Source organism: Cheilinus undulatus, linkage group 21 (genome assembly GCF_018320785.1).
Source record: "Cheilinus undulatus linkage group 21, ASM1832078v1, whole genome shotgun sequence".
Classification (NCBI taxonomy): domain Eukaryota; kingdom Metazoa; phylum Chordata; class Actinopteri; order Labriformes; family Labridae; genus Cheilinus; species Cheilinus undulatus.
Window position 1 is genome coordinate 23,663,333 of NC_054885.1, and position 26,123 is coordinate 23,689,455.

General features: G+C 37.8%; 1 protein-coding gene across 2 annotated transcripts; it reads right to left on the reverse strand.

Annotated features, from left to right (window-relative positions):
- Nucleotides 1-1,244: 1,244 nt before the first annotated feature.
- On the reverse strand, nt 1,245-24,766 carry traf7 (TNF receptor-associated factor 7). 2 transcript variants are annotated; one of them, XM_041817295.1, is made up of 22 exons: nt 24,672-24,766; nt 22,191-22,351; nt 21,987-22,044; nt 21,799-21,887; nt 21,566-21,682; nt 21,362-21,454; nt 19,194-19,227; nt 18,804-19,026; nt 18,540-18,674; nt 18,218-18,313; nt 17,931-18,052; nt 17,512-17,585; nt 17,312-17,360; nt 16,823-16,950; nt 16,445-16,527; nt 16,267-16,306; nt 16,043-16,159; nt 14,527-14,649; nt 5,852-5,971; nt 5,411-5,542; nt 4,286-4,405; nt 1,245-3,946 (listed from the first exon to the last, which is right to left on the reverse strand). In XM_041817295.1, the coding sequence occupies exons 3-22, from the start codon at nt 22,036-22,038 to the stop codon at nt 3,932-3,934; spliced, it is 1,962 nt and encodes a 653-aa protein (XP_041673229.1). In that variant the 5' UTR covers nt 22,039-22,044; nt 22,191-22,351; nt 24,672-24,766; the 3' UTR covers nt 1,245-3,931. The 2 variants fall into 2 exon arrangements, with proteins under 2 accessions (XP_041673229.1, XP_041673228.1); XM_041817294.1 differs by having other exon boundaries at nt 21,799-21,890.
- Nucleotides 24,767-26,123: the final 1,357 nt, after the last annotated feature.

A 26,123-nucleotide genomic window follows, 5' to 3' on the forward strand; every position in this document is an offset into this window, starting at 1 on the left:
GTTCTCACTGCTGTGTTAGTGTATGATTGAGATTACACTATATAGCAGCCTTCCTTGTCTGTGTGTGAATGTGGGGGGAATGGGTGCAAATTAAAGTGTAAGAAGCGCTTTGAGTGATCAGATGACTTGAAAAAGCATTATACTAGCTCGTCTGTTTACAATGACCGTTACTTTTCTACATTAAACCAACATTATCAGAATGTACAGAATTAGTTAGTGCACTTATTTTGGCATGTAACCCTTTAAACAAAGTCACAAAAGAAAGCTAAGCTTGTCCATCTTTATCATTTGTTATCCTGTCAAGTTTGCATACATTTCAGATAATTAAAAAGATAAACACATTTTCTGTCTTCCTTTTCTATTGTTCTTTATCGTCACTTGATTTTTTTTTTTTTTTAGTTCCCTTGCAGCCTCTTAAGGCAAGCAAAACTGTTAGCGGAGATGGTCTGACAAAAGAGCAAAAACAAATATCCATCACATCCTTGCATGAAGAGATGGCAACTTTCCCACTGTGAGGCTTTAAAAACTAAGAATGCTGTTCTTTGATCATAAAAAAATTGAAATGTAATGATTTTCCAGGTTATCATTTTATACCTCTTGATTTATCTGCCACATATTTTGACTCATGACCTACCATTAGACAGCAATGCATTGCTAGCTTTTCAGGTCTTCATCAGGGCCTTTGTCAACAGTGGCTGGTGAGGAGTGTGCAGATAATTTCCCTTGAAAATGTAAGCTCATTGGTTCAAAAAACAGAAAAGGAGGAAAAGATGGTACAGTGAGGTGGGAAAGAGGACGTTCAGTGAAAATTTTGAAAAAAGGAGTGAAAAACAACAACAACAAAAAATTAATAAAATTGAATAAAATTTCCAAATGAGGGCCAGGCTGCCCTCTTTTGTATCGTAGGGTTTTTAAAGAGCTTGCATCTGAACCAATATGTAAGCAAAGTGATTCAACTGCTTTAAAATGTGACTTTTCAATGAAATCATAAGCTTGAAAGTACTGATATTAGTTTATGAAAGCATCTGTTAATTATCTGTTTATATTTTACTTATGCTGTCTTTATTGTATTGCTGCAGAGAACCCCTGAAGAAGAAAACCCAGACTCATTGGTTCTTCCTGCTAAAATAAAAATAAATAAAAATTGTGTATGTATGTAAAACCCTCAAAGCCCTGTAAATTGATGCAGGTTTTTTAAAAGCAACTTTTGTTTAATAAGTCAGATAAACATTTCCAAAGTGTACAACGGTTTTATTGATCAATGATCAACTCAGGCTTACATGATTACAAGTATACAAGAAATCACTGAAACTGTGACCAGTGATGACACTTCTCTTTCCAAACAACTTTATCACCAAGGTTACAAGTTGGGGTCAGATCTGCATTGAAATGAAGGCAAAATACTTCTGTAAAAGTTTACTGAACCCATGCTTTTAAATTTAGATGGATAAATGTACTCTTGAATGTAAATCTACCCTTCCAGGTAAAATGAGTTGTTCTGCATTTTGAAACCCAATATGGGTCCTGAAACATAATTTAGGCAAGCAGGACTCTGTGGCACTTCCTCTGCATATCATCTGGGAGTTTAAAAGTGAATTAGACACAATCACCTGCTCACCTTCACTGCATGTCCACAGTGTTTTACAGTAATGAAACAATCAGTCAATCAGTGGTCATGTCCAGTCTAACCGGCTGGGGTTAGAGTGGGGGCTGGTGGGGCAGAGAGAGAATGAAGGGAGAAAAGACATCACAACAGTCGGTCTGTGCTTTCACATACACATATGGCACTCATTGAAACTCACTCTACACAATAACAGACATGTTCATGTACACAGACGGTCCTCTCTCTGTCCCTCCTGTTACGTTGGCCAGGGTGAGTCATCCTCATGGGCACATGTCCAGGCTCGGCACTATTTGTTATTTTACACAACTGTACAACCGTTAGGGTGGCTCTGAATACAGCTCTATCATGGCACTAATATAAAATTTAGTAAATCTATAGAAATGTCATTCTCTGTAAAGTACTTCTCTTAATGAAAGGTGTTTTTACAAGGCTGGTTTCACAAAACTTCACTTGGTAACAACCATTATTAAGAAGGGAGGAAATGTTATCTCAGTCCATACATGTTACTGTGTTCACTTTTTCTTTCCAGAAAACACGGAGCAAAGTGCAAAATATATGCACTCTAGCATCATTAGTTTAAATCGAATGCTACTCTACTCAGTTACTTAAAGGTGGGATAAAGCATATGATAAAATAATGTAATAACTGAAACAAGTTTGAAGTGATGGAGGTTCTGATGTAATTCTGACACACGCTAACGAAACATCCCTTCTTTAGGATAGTTTTTTTTTCTTTACATTTTGATATTTACATTCAAATATTTTGCAGCTCATTAACTACACAGACCTTCAATTGTAGATGCCTTCACATCAGTTGTTTGGTGATGTTGCAAACCAAGCCGCTGTTCGTAACTACTGTTCCTAAAGAGCTGTATTCATAAAGTTATAACTGACTCTGGGCAGCTGCAGTGATTTAACTGATGGAATGATTCTGACTACATTTAATATTAAAGGCTTTGGCTCAGTCAAGGGAAAAATAAAGACAAGCGAGTAGAAGTAGGTGAAAGACAAAACATTTTACTTGCAAAAAGCTTGTTAAAAGCAGTTTACTTAACCCGTATAACATACATGTTTAAATGAAATTAGAGCTGATTAAAGCTAATATTAGATTTTTACGTTAAATTGCTTGGGTCAATATCTATAACTGCATCTTTAGATTTTGAGCAAAGTATTTTTTTCAATGTATCTTTAATACAAAAACAGCATTAATTAAGAACTGTCTTTACTTAATTGTGAATGGGATGTTTTACAGATTCAAGACCACCTTTCAGGACTCTCTGGCGGACACATCCTATAGAAGTAACCCTTTTGAGATCATAATGTACTAGTCTGTTCTGCAACTCCTTATCATTAATTCGCATTCTTAAATGCACAAGTAATATTCTGTCATTTTCTATTTAAAAAGCGTCCTCTAAAAAGTTCATGACCTTCAGGCTGTTCAGGGTCTTGGGTGCATGAACCAATAGTTAAGCGTTTTAGTTCCTGCTGCACTCACCATCTACAGACTTAACAATGTTAGTTTGTTGTTCTGACAACTTTTATGCAAGTCTTAGTTAAGTAAACCAAAAAAGCAAGCACATCTGCTCTCTGTAGCAAAACAGACAGATTGGGTATGAGAGCATGAAGGCTCAGTCTTAGTCTATAAAAATAAATGAAAGTTAATTTAAACTCATACTTTAAATGACTATATAGAAAGAAATGAGTTGTTAAAACAGAGATCATCTGTGGCTTCAACCCGTGTATCTGTGAGTAAACAAATATCAAATACGCTATCCAGCTGAATTTTTTGGTGGCAAGCTCACAAAAAAAAACATGAAAAGAGAAAGAGGAGAATGAAAGGTAATTCATGTTTGTGAAACCAGCCTTTTAACTTCTTGTAACAGTTTGCAGTATGCATCATCAGAACAGTTCTTGAATGGCAGGAGTGTCCTCAGAAGACTCTCCAAACTTCTTGCTTCCAGCTCTGATCACGGAGTGTATCATCCAGTTAATTTCAACTGTGGTACAGAGCGGCGCAGCTGTAAGGCAACTTGTCTTATTTTGCCCCATAATGCACTGGTGATGAGGTCACTAAGAACAGCGATCAGCATCCAGGTGTTGGGAGTGTTTGAAATTTTAAAGCAATGCAGACCATGAAATGGTTCTGATTTTGAGCTGAAAGTTATTAATGGTCTGAGGCTGTTAATTCACAATCAAAGAACAGAAGTGAAAGATGAAATCATGTGTTATATTACCGTTTAAAAAGTCCCTCTGACAAAAAAAAAATAGATGTGAAGTTAACTGGACTCCTACAGAGATAGCTGCTTTCCTAGCATGTCCACACCTGAAGGAGAAAAAGACAAATAGATTAAGAAGATCTAATGATACAAGAGAAAAAAAGGTTATCTGTTGAGTAGAGGAATAATGAAAATATGAAACATCAGACTGATTAGAGCAGAAGTACGAGACAGAAAAGACATTTTCACTGGATATGTCAGAATAGCTATGAAACTACATCTTTTACATAAACTTATCTTTAAGTGCTTTTGTTTTTATGCTGTTTTACTAAAGGTCTGTAACTTTTTGTCCAATTTAACAAGACAATTGTATCATAAATGAAGTATGATTTTTTTCAGGAAGTAATTATTTTGTAGCTGATGACAAGATCGATAATCTTTGGTACCTTTACGGTGCTGTCGACAGCTCCAGAGAATAGGCGACCTCTGGAAACAGCCAGAGCTGTGACACTTCCCTGGTGTCTGAGCAGGGTCTGGGTGCAGATCATGTTGTCCATGCTCCATACCTTTGAAACAAACAGAAAAACAAATATGCAAACTGTTTCCATATACCCAGTCAATATCCAATAAGCTTAACTGTTATCCTTTTGCCCTAAGAAATTTTGGTGGAGCAGATATTTTCCCACACTTTAAAATTATCATGTGGGGGTTGATATTTGACATGGAGGCATCCTTGCTGACCTTGCATAAAAAAACAAGCCAGTGGAATATGGATACCACTCCAGTCTAGTGATTCAATAACATCAATGTTTTAGCAATGGTTATTGGTATTAATATGACTGATGCAAGGTGTTTGGAAATGCATATGAAGAGATATCACCAAGTAGTGTGATGATACTAAGACTGAGGATCTCAGTCACAGAAATGTTAATGAATATGCATAATGCACCATGTACTCAGTTTATCTAAGCGCAAGGTAGTTTGAGCCTTTAATTAGATTGCATATGTTAAATAATATGTTTTAAGTCTCATTTTCTTGACAGTTTTAGTTGTTGCCCAGGCTCACTCCTTTTCACAGTCATTCACATTCAGTCTTGGAGGTTTGGTACAATCTGCTGGCTTTAGCCTTATTTTACACCATGAAAACGTAAATGTTTGTGATCCTTCCATCGGTACCCCCCATCCACCCAAAAAAGTCAAGTGTATTTCTAAAATTGTGAACTGTTTTCCGGTCTTTTTTTAATTAGAAACATGCCCACTAATATGATGATTCTGTCTGTACATCAAGCTTAATACATGCTTAAGTTATCATTGCACTTCACAAAATCATATAGATTTAGTTTTCCCAATACCAATTTCTCCAAGTGCATAACCCATAATCCAGAGTGATCTGTATTATATGTATCACTGGCTGGTTTCCTTCCATTTACCCTTTTTGAAGACAGTGAAAGAGCATATCACTGGGTATAAAGGCTTAATTTAGCCTCGCGTAATTAGCTAAAACCCATGTTTGTGTTTTGACTTAGTAATTATATGCTGTGTTTTCTGCCTATTATTCTGGCTATCCTCACCCGAAGTGAGCGGTCATAGGAGGCGCTGAACACTTTGGTCTGGTCTGGAGTGGAGATGACAGCGAGAGCATACACTGTTCCCACGTGGCCTGTCAGGGTCCGCACCTGCTCTTTAGACTCGATGTCCCACACCTGCAGAGAAAATGCATCTTCATTATCATAATCATTATCGTTATCATTTAAAGACCAACATTAGGTTCATTTGAATGTGTACAAGAAAGTAATCTTCTCTGCTGTATCAGATCTTAGCTTTGGTGTAAGGTTTTATGAAATCTTATTGAGTGGGGAAAAAAAATTAATCCAACAGCTTGGTGTAACTGGAGCCAATAGATAATCTCATGCTGTGCAAGAGAGTTTGTCCAGTCAGGAAAGAATAAAAATTAAATAAAACTAAATGAAACTACTGAAAAGAAGTCTAAGGTGTATGTGCAGTGCCCTTACATGAATGAGGTTTTCATAGGTTCCACAGACGATGTGATGATTGGTGACAGCGATGGAGTACACACTGCCTCCACTGGTCTGCAGGACGTGAACACACTCCAAAGAGCGGATGTCCCAAATCTGACAGACAGGAAGAAAGAAACAGGTTACAGTTGCTTTAAGCTCTAAAGATCAGAGATCAGTTGGTCTTAATTAACATTAATTACTAACCATGACACTTTAGCATCTTTATTTCATAACAAGCCTTTTAGTTTCTCCTCTTTCTCTCTGTCTTCTCCGTAAATATCTGTTTTAGATAATTTATCAAAGGCTAATACAACAGAGAATAGTGTAGCAGAATAGCAGTGTAATAAATTAAAAAGGCCAACTATTTTTTTCTCAAAAATACACTGGCAGCCATAGTTTACACACAAGTTACTGATTCCAGCTCATTAAAATTAAAAATAAAAAGAAAGAAAGTTACAGTCTTGCACTTTAAGAAACAGATCTGTCAAAAAATTACACTGTGTGTGTCCTTACCCTTCACTTGAAATTTTCATTTTTGTCTGTGTCAGAGATATTTAATTTCTAAAATGTACAAAGGGATGTTTTCGCTGAATATTGGCCGAGAGATCAACTGCTCTGCCATAAAAAGAGAAGCAAAGCCTCCTATATCTGTCTTTTCATCTCTTTCTTCTTATTCTTCAGTCTTCTACAGACATCCCTTGTTCCCAAAACCAGTCCCTCTCCGACTGCGGTCGTTTCTGTCCCTCTCCTTTTCCCTTCACTGGTTCCCTGAGGTATTCATTAGAGACTGATGATAAGACACACACAACAGGCAGAGATGCACGTACAGGCACAGAGAGAACGTGTGTGTGTGTACAGTACAGCAGTGAATGAAAGACAGCCACAAAGTCCCTTTTATAGAGAAGAATCCAATTACCAAACACACTACTAAACCCCGACAGCTTTCACTGCATGTTACAGAAACACACACACCACTGAAAACTTTGAGCAGCAACATTTCTGTACTTGAACTTAATGCAGACTGTGGTCAGTGGTGTTGACAACAATGGCACTAAGAGCCAAGTTAATGTTTTCCATGTGTGACTACTGTATTAACCTGAAAATTTAACACAGAAAGCTTCAAAAAAATCATATGCACGTTACACAAAAAATAGTGTTCAACTGGGTGAATCATTCCAAATAATTAGTGCAGTGGGTTATTTTTGGTCACTCTGGAAATTCCTCAGCACTGGCCACATTCCCACTCCTATCAAATTTGTCATTTGCAGATGACTGTCTATCATTGTCTAACACAGTTAATTTTTCATAATGCTGCATCTAAAACCTGGTTAACTTAATCAGTGCAAGAAAAATTGCAGATAGAAAAATATCCAACAAAATATTATCAATCACACGCCATTTATTTGGCCGATGGTTCCCCATAGGTGTTTTTTAATTTTGGGCTTTTCATGCCTTTCTTTACAGAGGAGGTCAGCAGATAGTCGGAAATAGGGATGGGAGAGGGGGATCATGCAGGAAGATGAGACTTGAACCCAGGCCAACCACATACATGCCTCGTGTCGCTATTTCTAGCACATCTGAACCCCAGCTTAAAACCTTTTCTATGTTTCGGTGTTGAATCCATGCTCATGGCATTGTCTAGGCATCTGGGCTACATTGTTAGCTTTTAAACTTGTAACTTGGAAGTTCAACTTCTACTATACAAGTTGAAAATGTCAATCAACATTCAAGTTTTAGCTGTGTGTCAACACGCTACAGAAACAAAATACAAAATACCATCCAATACAGTTCTCTCCATAATTTCAGTGCAAAGCCACCAAACAAACTGTCAACAGTGGCTTCAATCATTAGTAGGGGTTTGACGAGATCTTGTGCCACAAGATCTCACAAGATCAAAACATCACAAGATTTCTCGTTGAGGAAAAATCCATCTCACAAGATCAATATTGCGCAGACACTAGGAGCAGCAGCTCTCCTGATATAAAACAATACCAAACTGGAAATTATAAATGATCACAAAGATGCCCTGGACACTTTAAAACTGTTGGTTTGACAACTAATGAAGAATCAGAGCTGATCCGTGATCACCACTCCAGCCCCCACCCCCTCATCCACGTGCTCTACTTGGGGCCACACATGATCCACCAATGCTTGACACATTCATCTAACAGTCCAAAATGATTAAATGCTGCTGCTGCCCACCTTGTTTATGTAAAACAACAACAATAATAAGCTAATAATAATATTGTTTTCCTATTATCGATAATAATAATACATTTTAAAAAGCTGATAGGCCTAAAGAATGTGTCACAGTGCAGGTTACCAAACTCTCTAACACAACTCTTTTTATTGTTTGCTGGTTATTTAATTACATTTTTTAAGTTTTGATTGATCCTGCAAGATGCTATTTCATCTGCGCAGGCACTTTCTATGGTGTCAAAAAGTGCGCGGGAGGGACTTCCGGGAGTTTAAGGGATTCTGGTAGGCAGCATGCACGACAGAGCAGCATGAGGGGCTCGTAAAACAAACCCTAAATAGCAGTAAAATAGCTCTAAATGGCAAGATCAGAACCCAAAAATAATGCTATGAACTCATAAAGGACATTGATACGGAATGAACCTGCGCTCCAGGGCAATTATTCAAGAAATTTCAAAGGAAACTAAGACGAAGGACATGGGAAGTGGGAAAAGACAATCACCGGATGGCATGGCAGCTGACAAAAGTTTGGAACAAAGTCTCAGGGAGATGCTGTAACAAATAAAAGATGACATCTCCCAGCAAATTACTGAATTAAAAACGGGATTTGAAGGTTTCACAGCAGGAGCAAAAGAGCTACGAAAGGACATGAAAGAGATCCGAACCGAATTACAAGAAACTACAATGAAACTTTACAAAGCTGAGCAGAGAATAAATGAACTGGAGGAGAGAGAAATAAGCACAGCCAGGGTTTTAAAACACCTGCTGAATGAAGAAAAGGCAACGAGGCATAAACTGGACTGCCTGGAAAACAAATCTCGACAAAATAATATAAGGATCTATCAGGTACAGGAGGGAGCCGAGGGAGAAGATGTGGTGGAATTCCCCGGAGGAGATCCCCGTAGCACAATTACTGATAGTGGCCAGACACCGCTTGCAGCGGAGGAGGCCGACACAGGGAAATGTAGCTCCATGTTCAATTGTGGTTTGCCTTTTACAGTGGGCTACATGCCAGAAGGTGCTTCGGGCTGCCTGGTCAAAGAGTGAAATCTCACTCAGAGACAATTGGATTTATTTTGACAGAGATTACTCTGCAAAAGTGCAACAAGAGCGCTGTCAGTATGCACCAATAAGAAAACAACTAAGAGACAAGAACGTAAAGTCACACATCATTTATCCGGCCAAATTAAAGGTGTTTGGTGAAGGAGAGGCCACGATCTACGATTCACCCGAGGAAGCAGCCAAACACCTGAGTCAACTGGGACTTTTAAGTGCCCCGCTGCCCACAAAAGCGCAGACAGTCCCAAAATCATCACCCTTTGAGAGAGGACAAAAACCACGTGGAGATGGAAAGTCTGTGACCACTCTCCTGAGAGACTTAGAGGTATGATCTGAGGGTCCGAATGACTGAGATAGTTTTCTTTTCAAAGACTGACAAACTCTCTATCTGTCAGATTAAATAATATTGTTTTGGCGACACAGTGAGATCCACACATGACTGGTGGGGTGGTGACATGGGCTGGTAGCTTAAGTATACTCAGTTAAGTTTAGATCATATTTTGGCATGAGTGAGGTGGGATTGGCTGAATTATTACTCGCCATTAAATATTTACTATAAATTGTTATATAGAAACGATCAACAGGATAAATAAAATGGGTTAATTGTTTATTTCTAGAATGTAATCCCACCTCTAAAATATCTGGATTTGAATCCATATTTCACTACTGTTCATTTTCAATTTAAACATTTCTCTATTAATTTTTCCCTTTTCTTCCTTTTCCCACTCCTATCACCCCTACAATTCACAGAATTCAAATAATATCAAAGAGAATATGAGGGATATAGGGGAATATGGATTGAAATTACCAGAGACTATATTCTATTAGTTTCTCTACAACAACACTGCTATTGGGGGTTACGAATAAAACAAGATTATAGCATGTTGTTTTCCATCCATGTTTGGGCAAATTCCTTTTTAAGCCCAAGATTCCATGATTTACAAAAGGAATCATTTTCTTGGCAAACAGTTAGAGTTTGCCACCCATGGAAGTCATTAATTTTCTTACTGTTTTTCTTCACATGTGGTTGTTGACTCAAAATGTAAGAAACCTAAACTGCTGGGAAGCAATGATGAAGGCTGTGTGCTGGAAATAGAAACTTTTAGTGATAAGTTGTAATGAAGCCAATTAGATTTTTTTCCTACAATGTAAATGGCCTCAATAACCCTATTAAGCGTAAAAAGACACTTCATCAACTCAGAAAGGAAGGGGAGATATAGCATTTCTACAGGAAACTCACTTAAACAAAGTTGAACATGAAAAGCTGGGAAAAATGTCATCTGCTCAAGTGTTTTGCTCTTGTTATAAATCATCAAGGAGAGGAGTTGCAATCCTAATATGGCCCCAGTACATCTTTTAAATGGAAGAAATGAAGACCTTCCTTGGAAGGCTCCATGCTGCTGTGAGGGAAGGCTCCATGCCACTGTGAACGCAACACTCACATGACGGTGCTCGATCCAGGATGGGGGCGCCCTGCTGCTAGATTCAGAACAACTTTTCCCTTCGGACTTTTCCATTTATTTTTATTTATCTTCCATAAGCTCTTTTTTCACCTCCCATAAACCTCGGCTCCCCTTTTTGAAACAGACTATCTCATTCACCGACTTGGATCACTATATCGACCATTTCTTCACCAGATACTGCACAATGAACACGGCCACTTCATCCACCCCCAAACCCGGAAAATCCAGCCTCTCTCCAGACTACAAAAGACCCTGTTTAGATTCTTTACCCAGCACAGCTATATCCCCATCTTCATCCCCGAATCTACTCCGTCATTCAGAGGTAAGCGACATTCTCATCTCCATCATCCGTTATGATGGGGGGGCAAAAATCATTAAAATTACTCTCCTATAAACTGAGAAAACAACAAACAAGATCAAATATCCCATTAATTAAGAAAATTAACAAGAATAAGATAATAACAGGTAACCAGGAGATTGCAGAAGAGTTTGCAGAGTTTTATAGACAACTGTACAGTCCAGAAAAAGAAGTCGACCAGGCTGAGCTGAAACATTTTTTGCAAGATTTGGAACTGTCCCAGGTTACTCTTGAACAGAATCAAAGTCTCACCGCACCAACTACTTCTGAAGAAATAACTAAAGCAATTGAGATGTTAAAGCTGGATAAGAGCCCTGAATGTGATGGTTTTACAGGTGAATTATACAGAAACTTTAAAACACAGCTGATTCCTATCCTACACAAAGTGTTTAACTGGACATTAACTCATGGAATATGGCCAGATACTTGGAGTAACTCTGTTATAGTTGTTATTCATAAGGAGAGTAAAGACCCATCACAGTGTGAAGGATACAGACCTATTACTTTACTAAATGTTGACCAAAAACTGCTAAGCAGCAAACTAGCTGGAAGGCTATCTAATATCATGCCCGATATCATAGATTTAGAACAAACAGAGTTCATTAAAAAACAGACAACTATCAGATAATGAAAGATGTACACTAAACATAATGGATTATGTACAGAAAAATAGCAAACAGGCTCTTATACTCACCCTTGATGCTGAAAAAGAATTTGATAGGGTGGCCTGGCCCTTTATCTTTGAGACATGTCAACACTTTGGTGTCAGTAATACCTTTACATCTTGGCTGCAAACTATGTACAGTACTTCCAAAGCTCAGGTCAGAGTAAATGGAACACTATCAAATTATCTTGAGCTTAGAAGAGGCACAAGACAAGGGGATCCACTCTCACCATTAATTTTTGCACTATGTATTGAACCTCTTGCAGTGAGCATAAGAAGAAGTAAAGAAATAGAGGGGGTAGAAGTAGCAGGTATACAACATAAGGCTGCCCTTTATGCCAATGATGTTATTTTATATCTGACAAAACTAGACAGTACTCTCCCGGCCTTGATGAGGACTACTGAAAAATACAGTACTGTCTCAGGGTATAGGCTGAACATGCAAAAATGTGAGGCAATCAGCCTGGGAGTCTCCTTTTCCCCTGAGATAAAAAATAAATATCCTTGGAAATGGGACAGACAGAAAGTGAAATATCTGGGAATCAAATTACCTAGGAATTTAGATAATCTCTACACATACAATTTCCATCAACTTGAAGAAAAAATTAAACAAGACTTGAATAGGTGGAAATTGGTCCCTTTGTCCTTGCTTGGAAGAATCGATACCACCAGAATGAATATCCTCCCTAGATTTTTATTCTTGTTTAAGGCCCTACCCCTAAAGTATTAATTCAACCACATTCAGGCACTGGGATAGAATGTTACATAAGTTCATATGGGTTGACAAAAACCAAGAGTTAAGATCAAAACACTCAAACTTGCTAAAAGGTTTGGGGGTCTAGCTCTCCCTAATCTCCAGAATTATTACAAAGCAGCTCATATACAGACAATACAAACATGGCTGACTGAGAAACAGACAAAGTGGAAGTTGACAGAGCTGGATCCATGCAGAGGTATGGAGAAAACCTTGCCATTTCTTGATTCAAAGTTACAGTTAAAAATAGACAACAATTGGTTCCAAAACACTCTCAGAGTCTGGAACAAAGTAGGAAAGGACCTAAATATTCATAACGAAACACTGTTATTTAGAGAGATAATAAGAGATCCAAAATTTATTCCAAACAAAGAGGATGGTACTTTTGAAACTTGGAATTAGAAAGGCTTGTCGATTTTGGACAATTTGTAGAAAAAAAGGAATTGTGCAATTTAAAAAGTTAGAGAAGTAATATGACCTGCCGCACTCTTTAGAGACTTCTTTAGATACCTACAAGTAAGAAGCTAGCTAGAGAATAACGATATAAAGAAAAAAAGGCTCACAGACCAACATGACTTAACACAGTTTTTGGTTAAAAATTATAATAGTTGGAATTTGAAACATCATATCTCATCCTTATATAGTATCCTAGAGGTTGATAATAACAACGAGGATTTGAGAGAAAAAACAAGATGGCAAGATGAACTTGATTTTACAATACCTCAGACTGAATGGGAAAATGCTTGTCTTTTCGCACATAAGACAACAGCATCTCAGTTTTGGCGGGAGTATGAATGGAAATTTCAAATGAGAAACTTCATGACACCTATTCAACAAGTAAAATTTCAACAATCAGTGACCTTATCTTGCTGGAGAGAGTGTGGAGAAAACCACGCAAACTACAGCCACATTTTCTGGTACTGCCCCGCCTTGACAACATACTGGACACTTATTTGTAATGAAATTAGGAATATTTTAAAAATTGACTCGATAATTAACTATGAGTTTATTCTCTTAGGCAGATCACCTGATGGAACAATGAATTCTGATGAGACATACCTCATTAGAATAATGAGAGTATCTGCTCTTAAATTTATAACTAAAAACTGGCTTCAGAAAGTCAGTCCAGGGGTAGCTAAATGGAGAGAACTGATGGAACAAATTAAAGAAATGGAGAACTTAACATAAAATTAGAGGGAATTCAAGAAAGGGTACAATGAAAAACAATAAAATAATAATAATACTAACAATAATCCAATTACTACTATTACTAACAACATTACGTCTAATATGAATAACAACATAGTAACGTCAATCATTCTTACAGCAAACAGCAAACAGAGTAATATGTAATACTGGTAAAACACAAGTCAGGAACCAAAAAAGGGGAGCACTTTGTCCCTAATTTTTTGTTTGTTTGTTTGTTTGCATTGTTCTACTTTTTGTTTTACTATGTATGTGGTTTATTTATTGCCAATGTATTTTGTTTTTTATTTTCAATGTAATCATGTCAATGTATTTTCATCTGTTAGCTTGGTCCTTTTGCTTTTTGGTCTGCTGTATATATAAGTTGTGTTTCACACTGGTGACTCACATTTTGAAAAAATAAAGTTATTAAAAAAAAAAACCCTCATAAATGTGGGTTTTCGCTAAAATTTAAGTGTCCCTATTTCAAAGATTGAATATTTGATCACACTACTTAAGGTGCACACACCTAGAAAAAGGCATAAGCTTAATATTCAATGCAGAAGTAATAAACCGGGCTTATTAACACTCCTGTGGTTATTTTTGGTACACATCATACATCACATTTTAACCAAAACCACATTAAAGGTGATGACAGTGACAACTACAACCCTTCAGATTCTTGGAAACTGAGGGGGCGCAGTTGGCCTTGCAGTGTGTTGTTCCACACCGCCTTCCTGATTTCCACTGTCCTGTCCTCTCCAAATAAGCCCTCAAAAATAAATATTTATAAAAACAAAAATAACAGAGTAACATATAATAAATAAATACTGGGTTTCATGCCATTGATGTAAAAAGTGAAAAAACAAAACTATTAAAGAGGAGCTCTCATTCAGTCACTTAATGCAAATTACTCCAGCATGCTAAGACAACTGAGTTAAGATGTTGTGACTGGACACACTGTAACTTCAGACCCCATCATCTGCCTACCTTAATAGTCTGATATGATCCGCTGTACAGGTGGTTCTGGGAGGCCACCAGTGCTCTGACCCAGTGATTCAGACCGGTCAGCTCCTTCTTCAGCTTAAGCTCTGTGCCCACAATGTCCCACACCTGAACACAAACATGGGATTTTACATACTGAAAGTAGAAACAGAACATTTCTTGCATGTCCTCTGTCATAGATAGCTTATATTACCAAACATTTTATGGTAACCTTATTCAACTGATTTAACAATGTGCTTTCAATAACAACTTAACTCCCACACAGACTCACAAAGCCTGAGTGTTTTAAACAGAGCTGAGCTGAACAAAGTGAAGAAATACTGTAGTGCATGATGTCATTGAACTGTAATCGGGAGAAGCTGAAAGGCGGAGGAGGAGGCAGAATGGAGTTCGGTAAGAGAGGAAAGTCCCTGTCTAAGAGGACTGACATCACACACTCACACAAACAGCCTCACAATCACCCCTTCCCTTTTCTCGCTCGTAACCATGGCAACAACAAAATGCCAAAGACAGTGTTTCTTACTTTAACTGTCTACTTCTTGCGGAGCCCCATCTTTACAGTTATGGTTTGTGTCAAACTAAAGGCTAATTAGAAAAGAATCCTTAGAAGTTATTGACACTTCCACTGAAATCTTACTTTTATTACAGATTTTTGCAGTGAAGGTGAGCAAAGAAAAAGAACTGTTTTTGAAGCACAGCTAAAGAATCCAACCATCCCCCACTAGCCATCCCAAAGCACTTTGAGACAAAGAGGATGGGATCTGCTTCAGGAGTTGTAGCAAGGTTTGCATTAGAGGTGCGGGAAAAAATCGATACAGCATAGTATCGCTATATTTTGTCTGGTGATATATTGTATTGTCTCATCCACCATTGCTAATATGAACTGAAGTCTATAATGAAAAAATAAAATCAATTGTTTGTCCAGTGAAGTCCACAGTGGTGGCAGTCATTGAGCAGGAGAAAGTTAGTCCAACCAATATGGCAGCACCAGGGGAAGGACATCAGGAATGCAAGCAAGGCACGAATTAGACGGATATGAAACATGACATTTGCAAGAATTGCAAGATGAAAATAAAATACTGCAGAAATACGATGAACATGAGGGCAAGACGAATGCTAAATCAGCTAAACAGTTGAAAAAATGCTATATATTGCAACATATCACAATATATGGTATTGCAATACTCACTGTATTGCAAAATATTTCAAATCGCAATAATATTGAATCATGACCCAAGTATCGTGATACTATCGTATCGTGGGGCCACTTGTGATTCAGGAAAACAATTACATTCATCAAAGTTTGAAGATGTGATGGCAATCAGGACGACAAGTGTCTTCTCAATAGCTATACAACTATTCCAGAATGTGTTTATTTCTCCTGAACTCTTCTGTGAAAATACCTTGATTTTAAGAAAACTACTAAATCCACCTTGACTTCACTCACGCATGAAGTGACACAGCACACACACTGGGGGATATTCAATCTTCATAACTGTACCTTTATGGCCTTGAGGGAGCCGCTGAACAACATGTTGTGAGAGGACACCAGTGTGCATACAGGGTTGTCATGGGCACGTATAGTGTTGACTTTCTGCAGGGTCTGGATGTCCCACACCTACGCAAAATTCACAACAACTATGCAATCATTTTGCAACCGGACTTGTAAACTCTTTGTTCAAGTAAGCCTTAAAAGAGGAAGGATGGACAGTGAGCTGTACTTACAATGATGGTGCAGTCTGCAGAGCCACTGTAGAGCTTGTTTCTATGGAGACAAAAAAAAAAGAGATCACTGAGTTTTGCTTTGGAGATGGGGACTGTCATCGTCAGTTGCAATGCACCTAATAATCCAAGTGTGTGAGTGTATGAGCATCTGTTAATGTGTATGTGTGTTTTGCCTTACCCCTGGATACACAGTGCAAGAACAATGCCATCATGACCCTCAAGGGTTTTCTGACACTTGTAGGTGGTGCACGTGTCCCAAACCTGAGGGGGAGAGGAGATGAGCAGACCTACTGTCAAAAGGCAAAATGGTATCTCATTTTTTTAAAAAAGCCTTGTGAGTAAAATGATCACAATAACTCTGGTGGTATAGGCTGCATTCATGCCCTAATTAGAACTGAGTCAGAGAAACAAGACTAACAAAAGGGGTTGGGATGACCTGCAGGTGCTGTGAAGAGGATGAAATCCACCCAAAACACCTGCTTATTTTACAAGTCTCATAAGATTGATGTAACATTAATACAGTTCTTTCATTTCTCTGTTTGTGTGTTGGCCATACCTTGATAGTCTTATCGGAGGATCCAGAGAACAGCAGGTCTCCAGTGGAGTACACACACAGACACCAAACGGGACCCTGGTGTCCCACAAATGTCCCCTTGCATTTGAAGATCTGCTGGGGGTCATATGCTGTACGAAAGCACAGAGAGGGATAAGACCAAGTATGATTTTTCAACTGGAAGAAAACAAGAAATGATTTTAACAAGATGATCAGAAGAGGACAAGAAAGGTAGGTGAGACAGAATAGAGAGTTAAAGAAAAATGAAGTTGAGACAGAGTGAGGAAGAGAAAGACAGAAAGGTCTGGGAGGACAGCCAAAGCTATTTAATGTTTTAAATCAGGACAACTCAAGTAAGACATCATTTACAACTAAACATCTCACTAAAGATCTCCAAAAGTAATTGTTAGATGTTTCATCTCTCTGCGAGGTAAAATCTTTTTAAAAAGTAAAAGGTGATTTTGCATAAAGGATGAAAAGAACTCTACTTACAGCCCAGGATTCCCATGTTGAGCCTGGCATTGATGTGGGACAGCTCATCCTGCAGAGACACAGATAAAGAAGGTGTTTTTCTACTCCTATCCTATGCAATCCTATATCAATCACAGGCTTCACTAACACACCATCTCTGAGTTTTTTTTGTACAGGCTACTTTATGAAGTGTACGTTTTGTAAAGATCACTTGCACTTACATTAAGCATGGACGCATCCCTACGGAATTCCATGAGGTCCTCACTCAGTTTGCTCTGATTTTCATCCAACACATCTAAAACACACACAGGCAAAACTAAAAAAGGGGAAAAACCTGGAGGAACTACAGTTTTTACACTTTAGTTTGGGTTTCTTTTTAATTCTGGATTTTGCCCCTTGGGAGGGATACAGATAAGGTTATAAATATGAACATTTCTGAATGAACTTAAAGTTGCTGGACAATGCATAAGTCAGGTGTGAAGTGATTAAAATAGACATACAGGATTAACAGATAGGAAAAATGCACTTGGCGGAATCTCATCAAATGTAGATCCAATCATGGGATCCTGCTAACTGAGCTAATCCATTCTTGGTTCTCGGTGACTTCAAACCAGAGTAGCAATTTTATTAGCCATCTCACCAAATTTCAGCTCCAGGTTCTTCTCAAGCTGATCTAACTTCTCAGAAAGTTTGCCCAACATGGAGCGCAGGAAAGCAATGTCTTGATCCTTCTGGGCTAGAGTTAGCTGCATCTCGTGGAACCTAAAGTTTCAGGTCAGAGGTTGTAAACATAATGAGTAAAGAAAGTGATGTTATAATTAAGTATAATATTAGGCTGAAATTATTAAGGCAATACTGAACACCTTGTAGACAGACAAAACAAATTGATCCAACGTAATTGAGATCTTTTAATTCTGTTATTCTTACCTGTCATCAGTCTGCTGCAGAAACTCCTTTAGACCCTCAAATTTGCACACCTCCAGGTGTGTTTCATATGTGTCCTGGTTACCAATGAATGTACAGCTGTTGGGAGAAAGGGGAAAGGGGGATTGATAGAGGATAGAAGAAAGTCATAAGTGTGAATAAAACTGACTGATTTAAAATCCAGTTTATGGAGAAAATGTACAGAACAATCACTACACCATAAAGAACTGCAATGTTCAAAAGATCTCTGGAATTTTTTATGTATAAATCTATGGAAGTTAGTTGGACAAAATGAACTGTTGGTAAATGAGTGTTTTTGTATTACCCATATTTGGAGTGTGGACATTTGATGTGTTCACATTCTTTAAGGTGAGCCTCAAGGTTCATGGTGAGCAGTGGGGGGCAGGAAGGGTTGTTTGGGCAGCGGACAGGCCTATAGTCACAGCTGGCCTCATGTTCTCTGCAGAAAATAGAATAGAAGGAAAGAGGTCAGTTTTTTTTTTTTTTTTTTTTAGAGTTGCTCATCACATAAAGAAAGATAAGCAGAAGGGATTAAGCATCATATAAAATCCCTCTCTGTGGTCCTTACTTGCGTGTGGAAAGTTTGATGGTGAATGGGCAGCCCAGGGGGTCAACCTCGTATGCTCCTGGTTTACCAGCCACTGTGGAGGTGGAGGATGCAGCCCCATTTGTGCTGCTTGCTGTGGCCCTGCAGCCGTATTTACAGTGAATGTACAGCTCTCCGATCTGCTCGGCCACGGCAATGTTGTTCACAACAACTGTTAGCTTAGCTGCATCCACTGGGCACTTGTCTGTGAGGACAAAAACATGATGATTACAATATTACTCACTGAGCAATTTACTACAGCTGCAGCTTAGGCTTGTTTAAGTTGAATAACGTTATTAGTAATAGTATTTTTTGCTATCTTTGATGTCCATCACAATGTACATTTATTACAATCAACACATTTAGTCTCACCTGAAGTCAAGGCACATCGTCTGCAGAAGGTGTGCTGAGGAGGGAAAAAAAGATCCAAATTTTATTGTTTTTATAATACATTTTCAAAGACCATTCCTCTATCTACCTGAAAAAAGAGAAAAAAAGTTCTTTTTATGATAGCATGGACTTAGTTAGTCCTCAGTTCAAGAGGAGTGTTGCCTCAAACCCTGATTTTTTTTTTCGAGATGGCCTGTACACAGTGTTGAATACAGTACAGGTTACTTCCACATTCTCCTCTGCCTAAAACTTCCTCTCTGTCTCTGTCTCACTCAACCAAGCACTAACTACACACATCCATCACAAGGTACAGAAGGTGAATTATAGAGCATTTAGATAGAGGAGGAACTCTTGTTATTGTTATGATGATAAAAAAATCTGCATAATGAAAGTAAGTAGAATAAAAAGATAATAAAACAGGCAATCTACAGATATGCAATAAAAAGGCCATTTTGTTAAAAAAAGTCATTTTGAAAAAGGCATTGATTTAGCTGATCTCAGATCCACAGCTGTAAGACTCTTATATAAAATGCCTCGTCACCTTAAGTGACTACCTGAGAAAAAAAAACAGTGTCTAGGCACAGAAAGTACCAGCAAATCTGTGATGTAGGTGGGGGCTAGTCCCTATGGTGCTTTTAAAAGTAAAGAGTAGGAGTTTAAAATCCATCCTATACCTAACCAGAAGCCAGTGAAGGCGTGTCTCTCAGGATTTGTTAGCAGTCTGGCTGCTGAGCTTTGGATAAACTGGAGGCGAGAGATGGATTTTTGACTGAGACTGGCTTTTAGGATGAAATCCCATGTGTTTGCAAATTTTACGCTATCTTGAACTAACAGTTTTCCTGAAACTGCTTCATGCAAACTTCCAAAATCCAGTAAATAGCTGAACATCCACTGTTAGCCTCCTTATGTTAAAGATGCATTCAGGTGCAGCAGGTACCAAGTGGATAAAAGTGTACTCTATGAAAGTATCCTGTAACCCAAAAATAATGTTAAGTTGAGGCTTGGTAAAAACACTGACCTACAACATTTGTAGAACAAGTTTAAACAGGGAAACACACATCCTTTAAACATTTCTTGTTTGTTTATGTGTTGTTGTTTTGTAGAGGATGAAAATTAGAAACCATGATCAAAAACATGTTAAAAAACATGATCAAAAACATGTTCAGGAAGTGAAAATGTGATGATTTTTTTTTTGTTTGCAGTACCTAGAAAATGCTTTTGGTTTATGATTTTAAAGCTTTTTAGATAATGGGTTTAAGAGCTTTAAAATCATAATCTGCTTGTGGTGCAACAAGCAACAATTAAAAGGAGGCACTTCTTAAATACCATTAAACCCAGTAAGTTGCTCAAGTATATATGCCACAGTCTGCTTTTTGGAGTCTTCCAAAGGGAAAGATGTTTTAAACTGTCTTCTTGCGCAACAATCTTCATTTTGCAGCAGAGTTCCCATACAGCTGTTTCTGTGTAGCTGTGTTGCTCTTTTAGTACCATATGTTTTGACCATATCTAGTTTACGCATCTATGAGCTATAGTACAGTAGTTAAGCTATCTGCCTGCAGTAATTTTTGTAAGACAGACAGGCTCTGCTTTTATCTGCTTATCTCTTGTGCTGAACTGAGGAGTCTTTTTTGGACAAATCAGCCTTCCATAAGGTTTATGTACTAAATGGAATAATCCCTGTTTTCTTTAAATACAGGATTGATACATAGAAATGGAGAAAGCATTTAAAAAGTGGTGTCAATCCCCAACAGTCCAGACTGTATAATTATTTATTCCAGCAGTGAAGCAGCCACTTGCAAGACACAATGAATGAGATGACTATTCACTTGTGTTAGGTCTCATGCAGAGTATGCAGGGTTTAAGCAGAAAATCTGACTTTAAATTTAATACTTCAGACTTTTCAAGACCTCTTCATATCTTAGGAATCTATGGCATCTTCAATTTCAAATCCATCACATTATCAACACATTTATGTAATTTTTGTGCTGATATACCATATGGTAGCTGACAATGGAAGGTCTGATTTTTTCTCTCAGCTGCCTAAAAGTAGTTTTTCCACAATATAGAAATACCGACAATATTTACAAGTTTCACACTGCAATTAAATCTAAATAGTTGGGAAAAGATGGGAAAAAGAGAGCAAAACCCACCCCGCATGTGGTGATGACAGGGTCCTTGAAGACATTACAGCACAACTGGCAACAAAGTTTGACAGACGGCTGCTCAGCAAAAACCTGTGGCTCCTGCACAGAAACATGAACTCATTTGTTATTGTCAGTGTTTACTTTGATTTTAGTATCCAAACCTTCCTTTTTATATTTCAGAATGACATTTATTTAGTTGATATATCTTACTGTGTCCTCCTCTTCCTCGTGCAGAGAGAAAGTAGAGCGTAGAGACATGTTGGACTCTGAATGGAGTGATCTGACTGAGATGGCTGAATCTGACCTCCGTGGAGTACCAATAGGAGGCTGATGCAATAGTGGGAAGAAGCAGAGGAAAAATGGGGTCATAAACTGTTGCACAGTATGGCAAAAAAAAACCCCCACACACACACACATTTAAAAGAAAGGATTTGAGATTGTACCATTCCATCATCATCATCCCGGGGAGAGTATGTTAGAGTGCTGGAGGAGGAAGGAGTCCTTCTATGCTGCTTGTAGTTGCTGGCTCCTTCTGCTGTAAGCATATAAAGACAATTCATAAACTACTGTTCCAAAAAAACAGAGAAACTATGAAAAAGGGTATTGATATGAAGATTTTTTTATTTATCACCTTTACTTCCAGCAGCCACAGCTGAGAAGGTAGGGCCAAATGAGGCCTCCATCCTGCTCTGCATTTCATATAAGAGAGATGAGGAAAGAAAAAGATGGGAAAGACAATTATTTAAAACAACAGGGAGTATTATGAGTAAAATTATTTAGCACAAAACTAGTATAATCTGGGAACTGATTACAATTTGTCCCTATAGTCTCTTACCCTACTGAGGGCTGTGGAGCTGAAGGGTAGCTGGAGTTGGCTGTTTTTGTAGCTGTTATTGCTTTGAAGAATCTAATGTGGGCAGGTCTCAACACTGCTTATAACCAAACAGAATACACAAATGTAGGATGAACCATAAACAGCTAGCTGGACTACTAGGCCTGAAATGAGAAAAAGAGAACAAAAAACATACAGAGAGGGGAAGGATAAAAGATGTGTTACATTATTCAAACAAATCAGTTCTGAAAAGTTTAAAAACCTGGTATCATGACAACCGTACTGCATAGAATTCAACCTAAAAGTTTACATGTATATCATATCTATAAATGACGTTCCCCAAAATAATTTAGAGCAATTAAATGTCAATTTGATGGATTACAGTTTAGCCTAAAGTGTTTGCAAATGGAAGGGAATCTTATTTCTTCTTCATAATCAAATTCAAGCCAAAAAAGGCCAACACAAATCATCTTTTAAAGTGCTGTCATGCAAGCTGAATGAACAGCTGTTGTGTATGGTGGAAGAACAATGTTTTTTTCTGACAGAAATCAAGGTGCTAGCAGATGAAGTTAAAGGTTAGAAACTACATTCTGTCTGGCTGCTACAGCAGGTTGTCTCAAACAAAATAAAGTTTGAATGACAAAACACAAACACATGCAACAATCATGCAGCGATATGCATTAGTGGTTTTGAAAATCAAACTGATTACTTGGCATTTAGCCATCAGTAAAATCATGTAAATCAGTGATATCCCTAAATAAGGGAATGAATCTAAAGATTGAAATCACATAGTTGTTGAACTTTTTATTTATTATTTTGTTACTGCAAACTTAGCCTGCAGTATGACCAGGCCCAAACGTGCAAAGTGTGCTGAGTGATAAGAAAGCAGTGTTAACTGCCATGGCAATAACTTCTGTTTGCTCTGTATGCCTGACATAATGTCATATGTTAGCTGCAGTGATTTCAGTCACAGAAACAACATAAAATCTATAAATTTATTGATAATATATACATAAAACTAAAAGATAGTAAGCAAAAGTAATAATACCCTGTTCTTTAACTCTTACATGTTATTTACAGTTTCTTAAGCAGATCTATCTACTGATCTATTAGTAAGCATCTAGACAGTCAAGACATCCCCTTAGTGTTTAATGGTGAATGTAAAGTTAAGACGTAATGCATTAATAAAACATTATTTTGAACTTCTAATGAGATTTGAGGTCACTTACATTTTTTCATATTTAAAGATGCTTTCTTTATAGTAATTGTTCCCTCAAGGAAAAGTTGAACACTGAATTACATTTTTATTATGATGTGATTAATCTTTAATTCTTGATATGAAACAAAAAAATATGTGAAAGATGCCTTACTGCAGCTTGGCTTATCTTCATCATCACACTATCTGTTTCAACATTTTCCACTGCTTTCAAAATGTCCATACACATGGATCAAAGTTGTCTTGCAGCGCCATAAAGTTTGTTTTCGAAGCTGTCTGTTTGCTATTAGGACCATGCTGACCAGTTTTGTGTGGATTAAACAAGAAAGGAAAAATATGAACACCCACTCTTGGCCCAGGAGGCTACAGTACAGCTTGAGGGCAGTAAAGTTTGATAGCGTGCATCATGGGAGTCATTTATGTTTTTAATAGATGTTTGACCTACTTTACTGTCTTCTAGAAGAACAACACATCCAATCACCATGATTCTACTTCTGTTCTTACAGCATAGAGATGAAAATGTATTTTTTTTTCTCTTGTTTAAGTTATTACTTTGGTTTTAAACACAGTACTGAGAAAGATGGGAAGACACACAACAGCCGACTGAAGGCAGCACTGACCCCATGTCTTTACAACTATTCAGTAACAAAGACGGTAAAAAGTGACTAGCATCCATAAACCCTGAAAAACACAGGGAGGGAGGGAACAATTTACAGACAAAGGGAAAGTGACAGCCAAAAAGCAGTGAAGCGCACAATGTGATACTGATGTAAACAGAATGGTATGCAGACTGTCAGCTCACAGGGTACCATGCTGCAGAAACTATCCAGGACCCCTAATCCTCTCCATCCAACGTCACTGTCTCTTTTCACAAGCCAGGAGATTCCCGTAAAAAGAAGGGGGGCGGAACACACACTCACACACAGCGGACTAAAGTTGAACACTGACAGCTAGCTCGATACATTTCTAAATACCTAGCATTAAAGACTGGGACAGTTTAATGTATGTTGCCTACTTGAAACGACAAGCCACAGCGCAGTTTCTCAGCAGCTGTCGTCTTGATATGGTCCGATAAAATGGCAATAATCAGCTAGCTAAAGTGTCTTGTTTGCTAGCTTAAGTTAGCTAATGTTACATTTCCTATTAGCAAACACTGCTGTAAGTGTTTTTTAACAAACTATCTCAACGACACACGGAGAATCCACATCATTTTCTACCAAGTACATCAACAAAATAAACAATAGCGTGGTTTTAGTTTAAGCTCTTACCATTATTCTTTCACATCGCAGCTCCAAGTCTGCAGACGAATTCCTAAATCTTCCCCTCTCTCTCACCCCCTCTCTCTGCCTCATACACACATCGCAAAAGCCGCAATGGGTCATGGGACACGAAGTGAAAATCAAGGTAGCGCTGTCGCGCAGCTTGTATTCTTCTCTCAGTTGTCGGACTACGATACCCAAAAGCCACTTCGTTGAAAGGCCATTGGACCAAGAGATGTCAGTAAATTCCGCAAACCAACTGCGAACCATTCCATTGCCAATTATATACTTACTTGGTCCGGTAACGTGTCGTATTGGTTCATGGAGAGGACGAGCCATCATGCGACAACTAACATCACGTTCAACGGTGAACGCACGTGCACGGTGGTGTGATGTAGAGACATGTTTTTCCCCCAGCATTATAACAAAAATGTGAAATAATGTAGGAGGCCTATGTCGCTACGTGCATGCTTCGAAGAAAATATGGTGCATCTACACCATTGTTCTGATGATGTATCAATACCGATTTTATTTCATGGTGCCTATTTATACCTTTGAAGTAGACTTTAATAAGCTTTCAGACTTAGCCTTTTGCGTAGAAAATGCTTAAACTGAGGCAGTGTTCTCAATTATAGAAATCACGGACTAAGAACAACATAATCGAGCTAAATTGCACCTTGTATGTAAATTACATGAAAAGATAGATTTAAAAATAACCTATAATTGTTCTCCATGGGGATCTATGGCAACAACAGTATAACTTTATTAAATCAAAGCTTTTAGTAAGTTCTATAATGTTTTGCAAGCATTGAAATTTCGAAAAGATTAAGTAAATGGTATGATCCATCCCTAGACTGTACAATCGTAGCCTATCCATAAACAACTGAATAATGAATTTGATAATTTTTTTGTATATTATAAGCTAAACGCCTTAAGTATTTAGATAATGCATGCTATTGCACTATTGTGTCGTAGCCCCACCTTCTTCAACATTACAGATATTGCTTGTCATTCAAATATGCAGTTTGCATTAGAAGTTATTCGCAGCGTTTTGACAATTTGACTGGAAAATGTGTATTTATACAAATATATATAAATACATATCTATCTATAGCTAGATAGATAAATCTATCTATCTATCTATCTATCTATCTATATTTTACTTTTACTTTCTTGCACAAGTAGCAAGTGTGTTTATCTTTTAATTTTTACATCTACCGCTGTCACTGTGATATACAGATGAATTCATACAATATTGCACTTAGCAAATTAAGCAGTTCTGTTATTGGTTCTGATTTATGACCCTATGTTGGGAACTTGCTGTGGGGAAAGTGACAGTAAGTCAATTCATGTCTTTTATGACTGGTGGCTTAAATGCCTCAAGTCATTTCCAGGATGGAGGAAATAGTTTTTTTTTCTTTCATATTTAGCTTTTTTCATTTAATGCACATGCCTGGATAT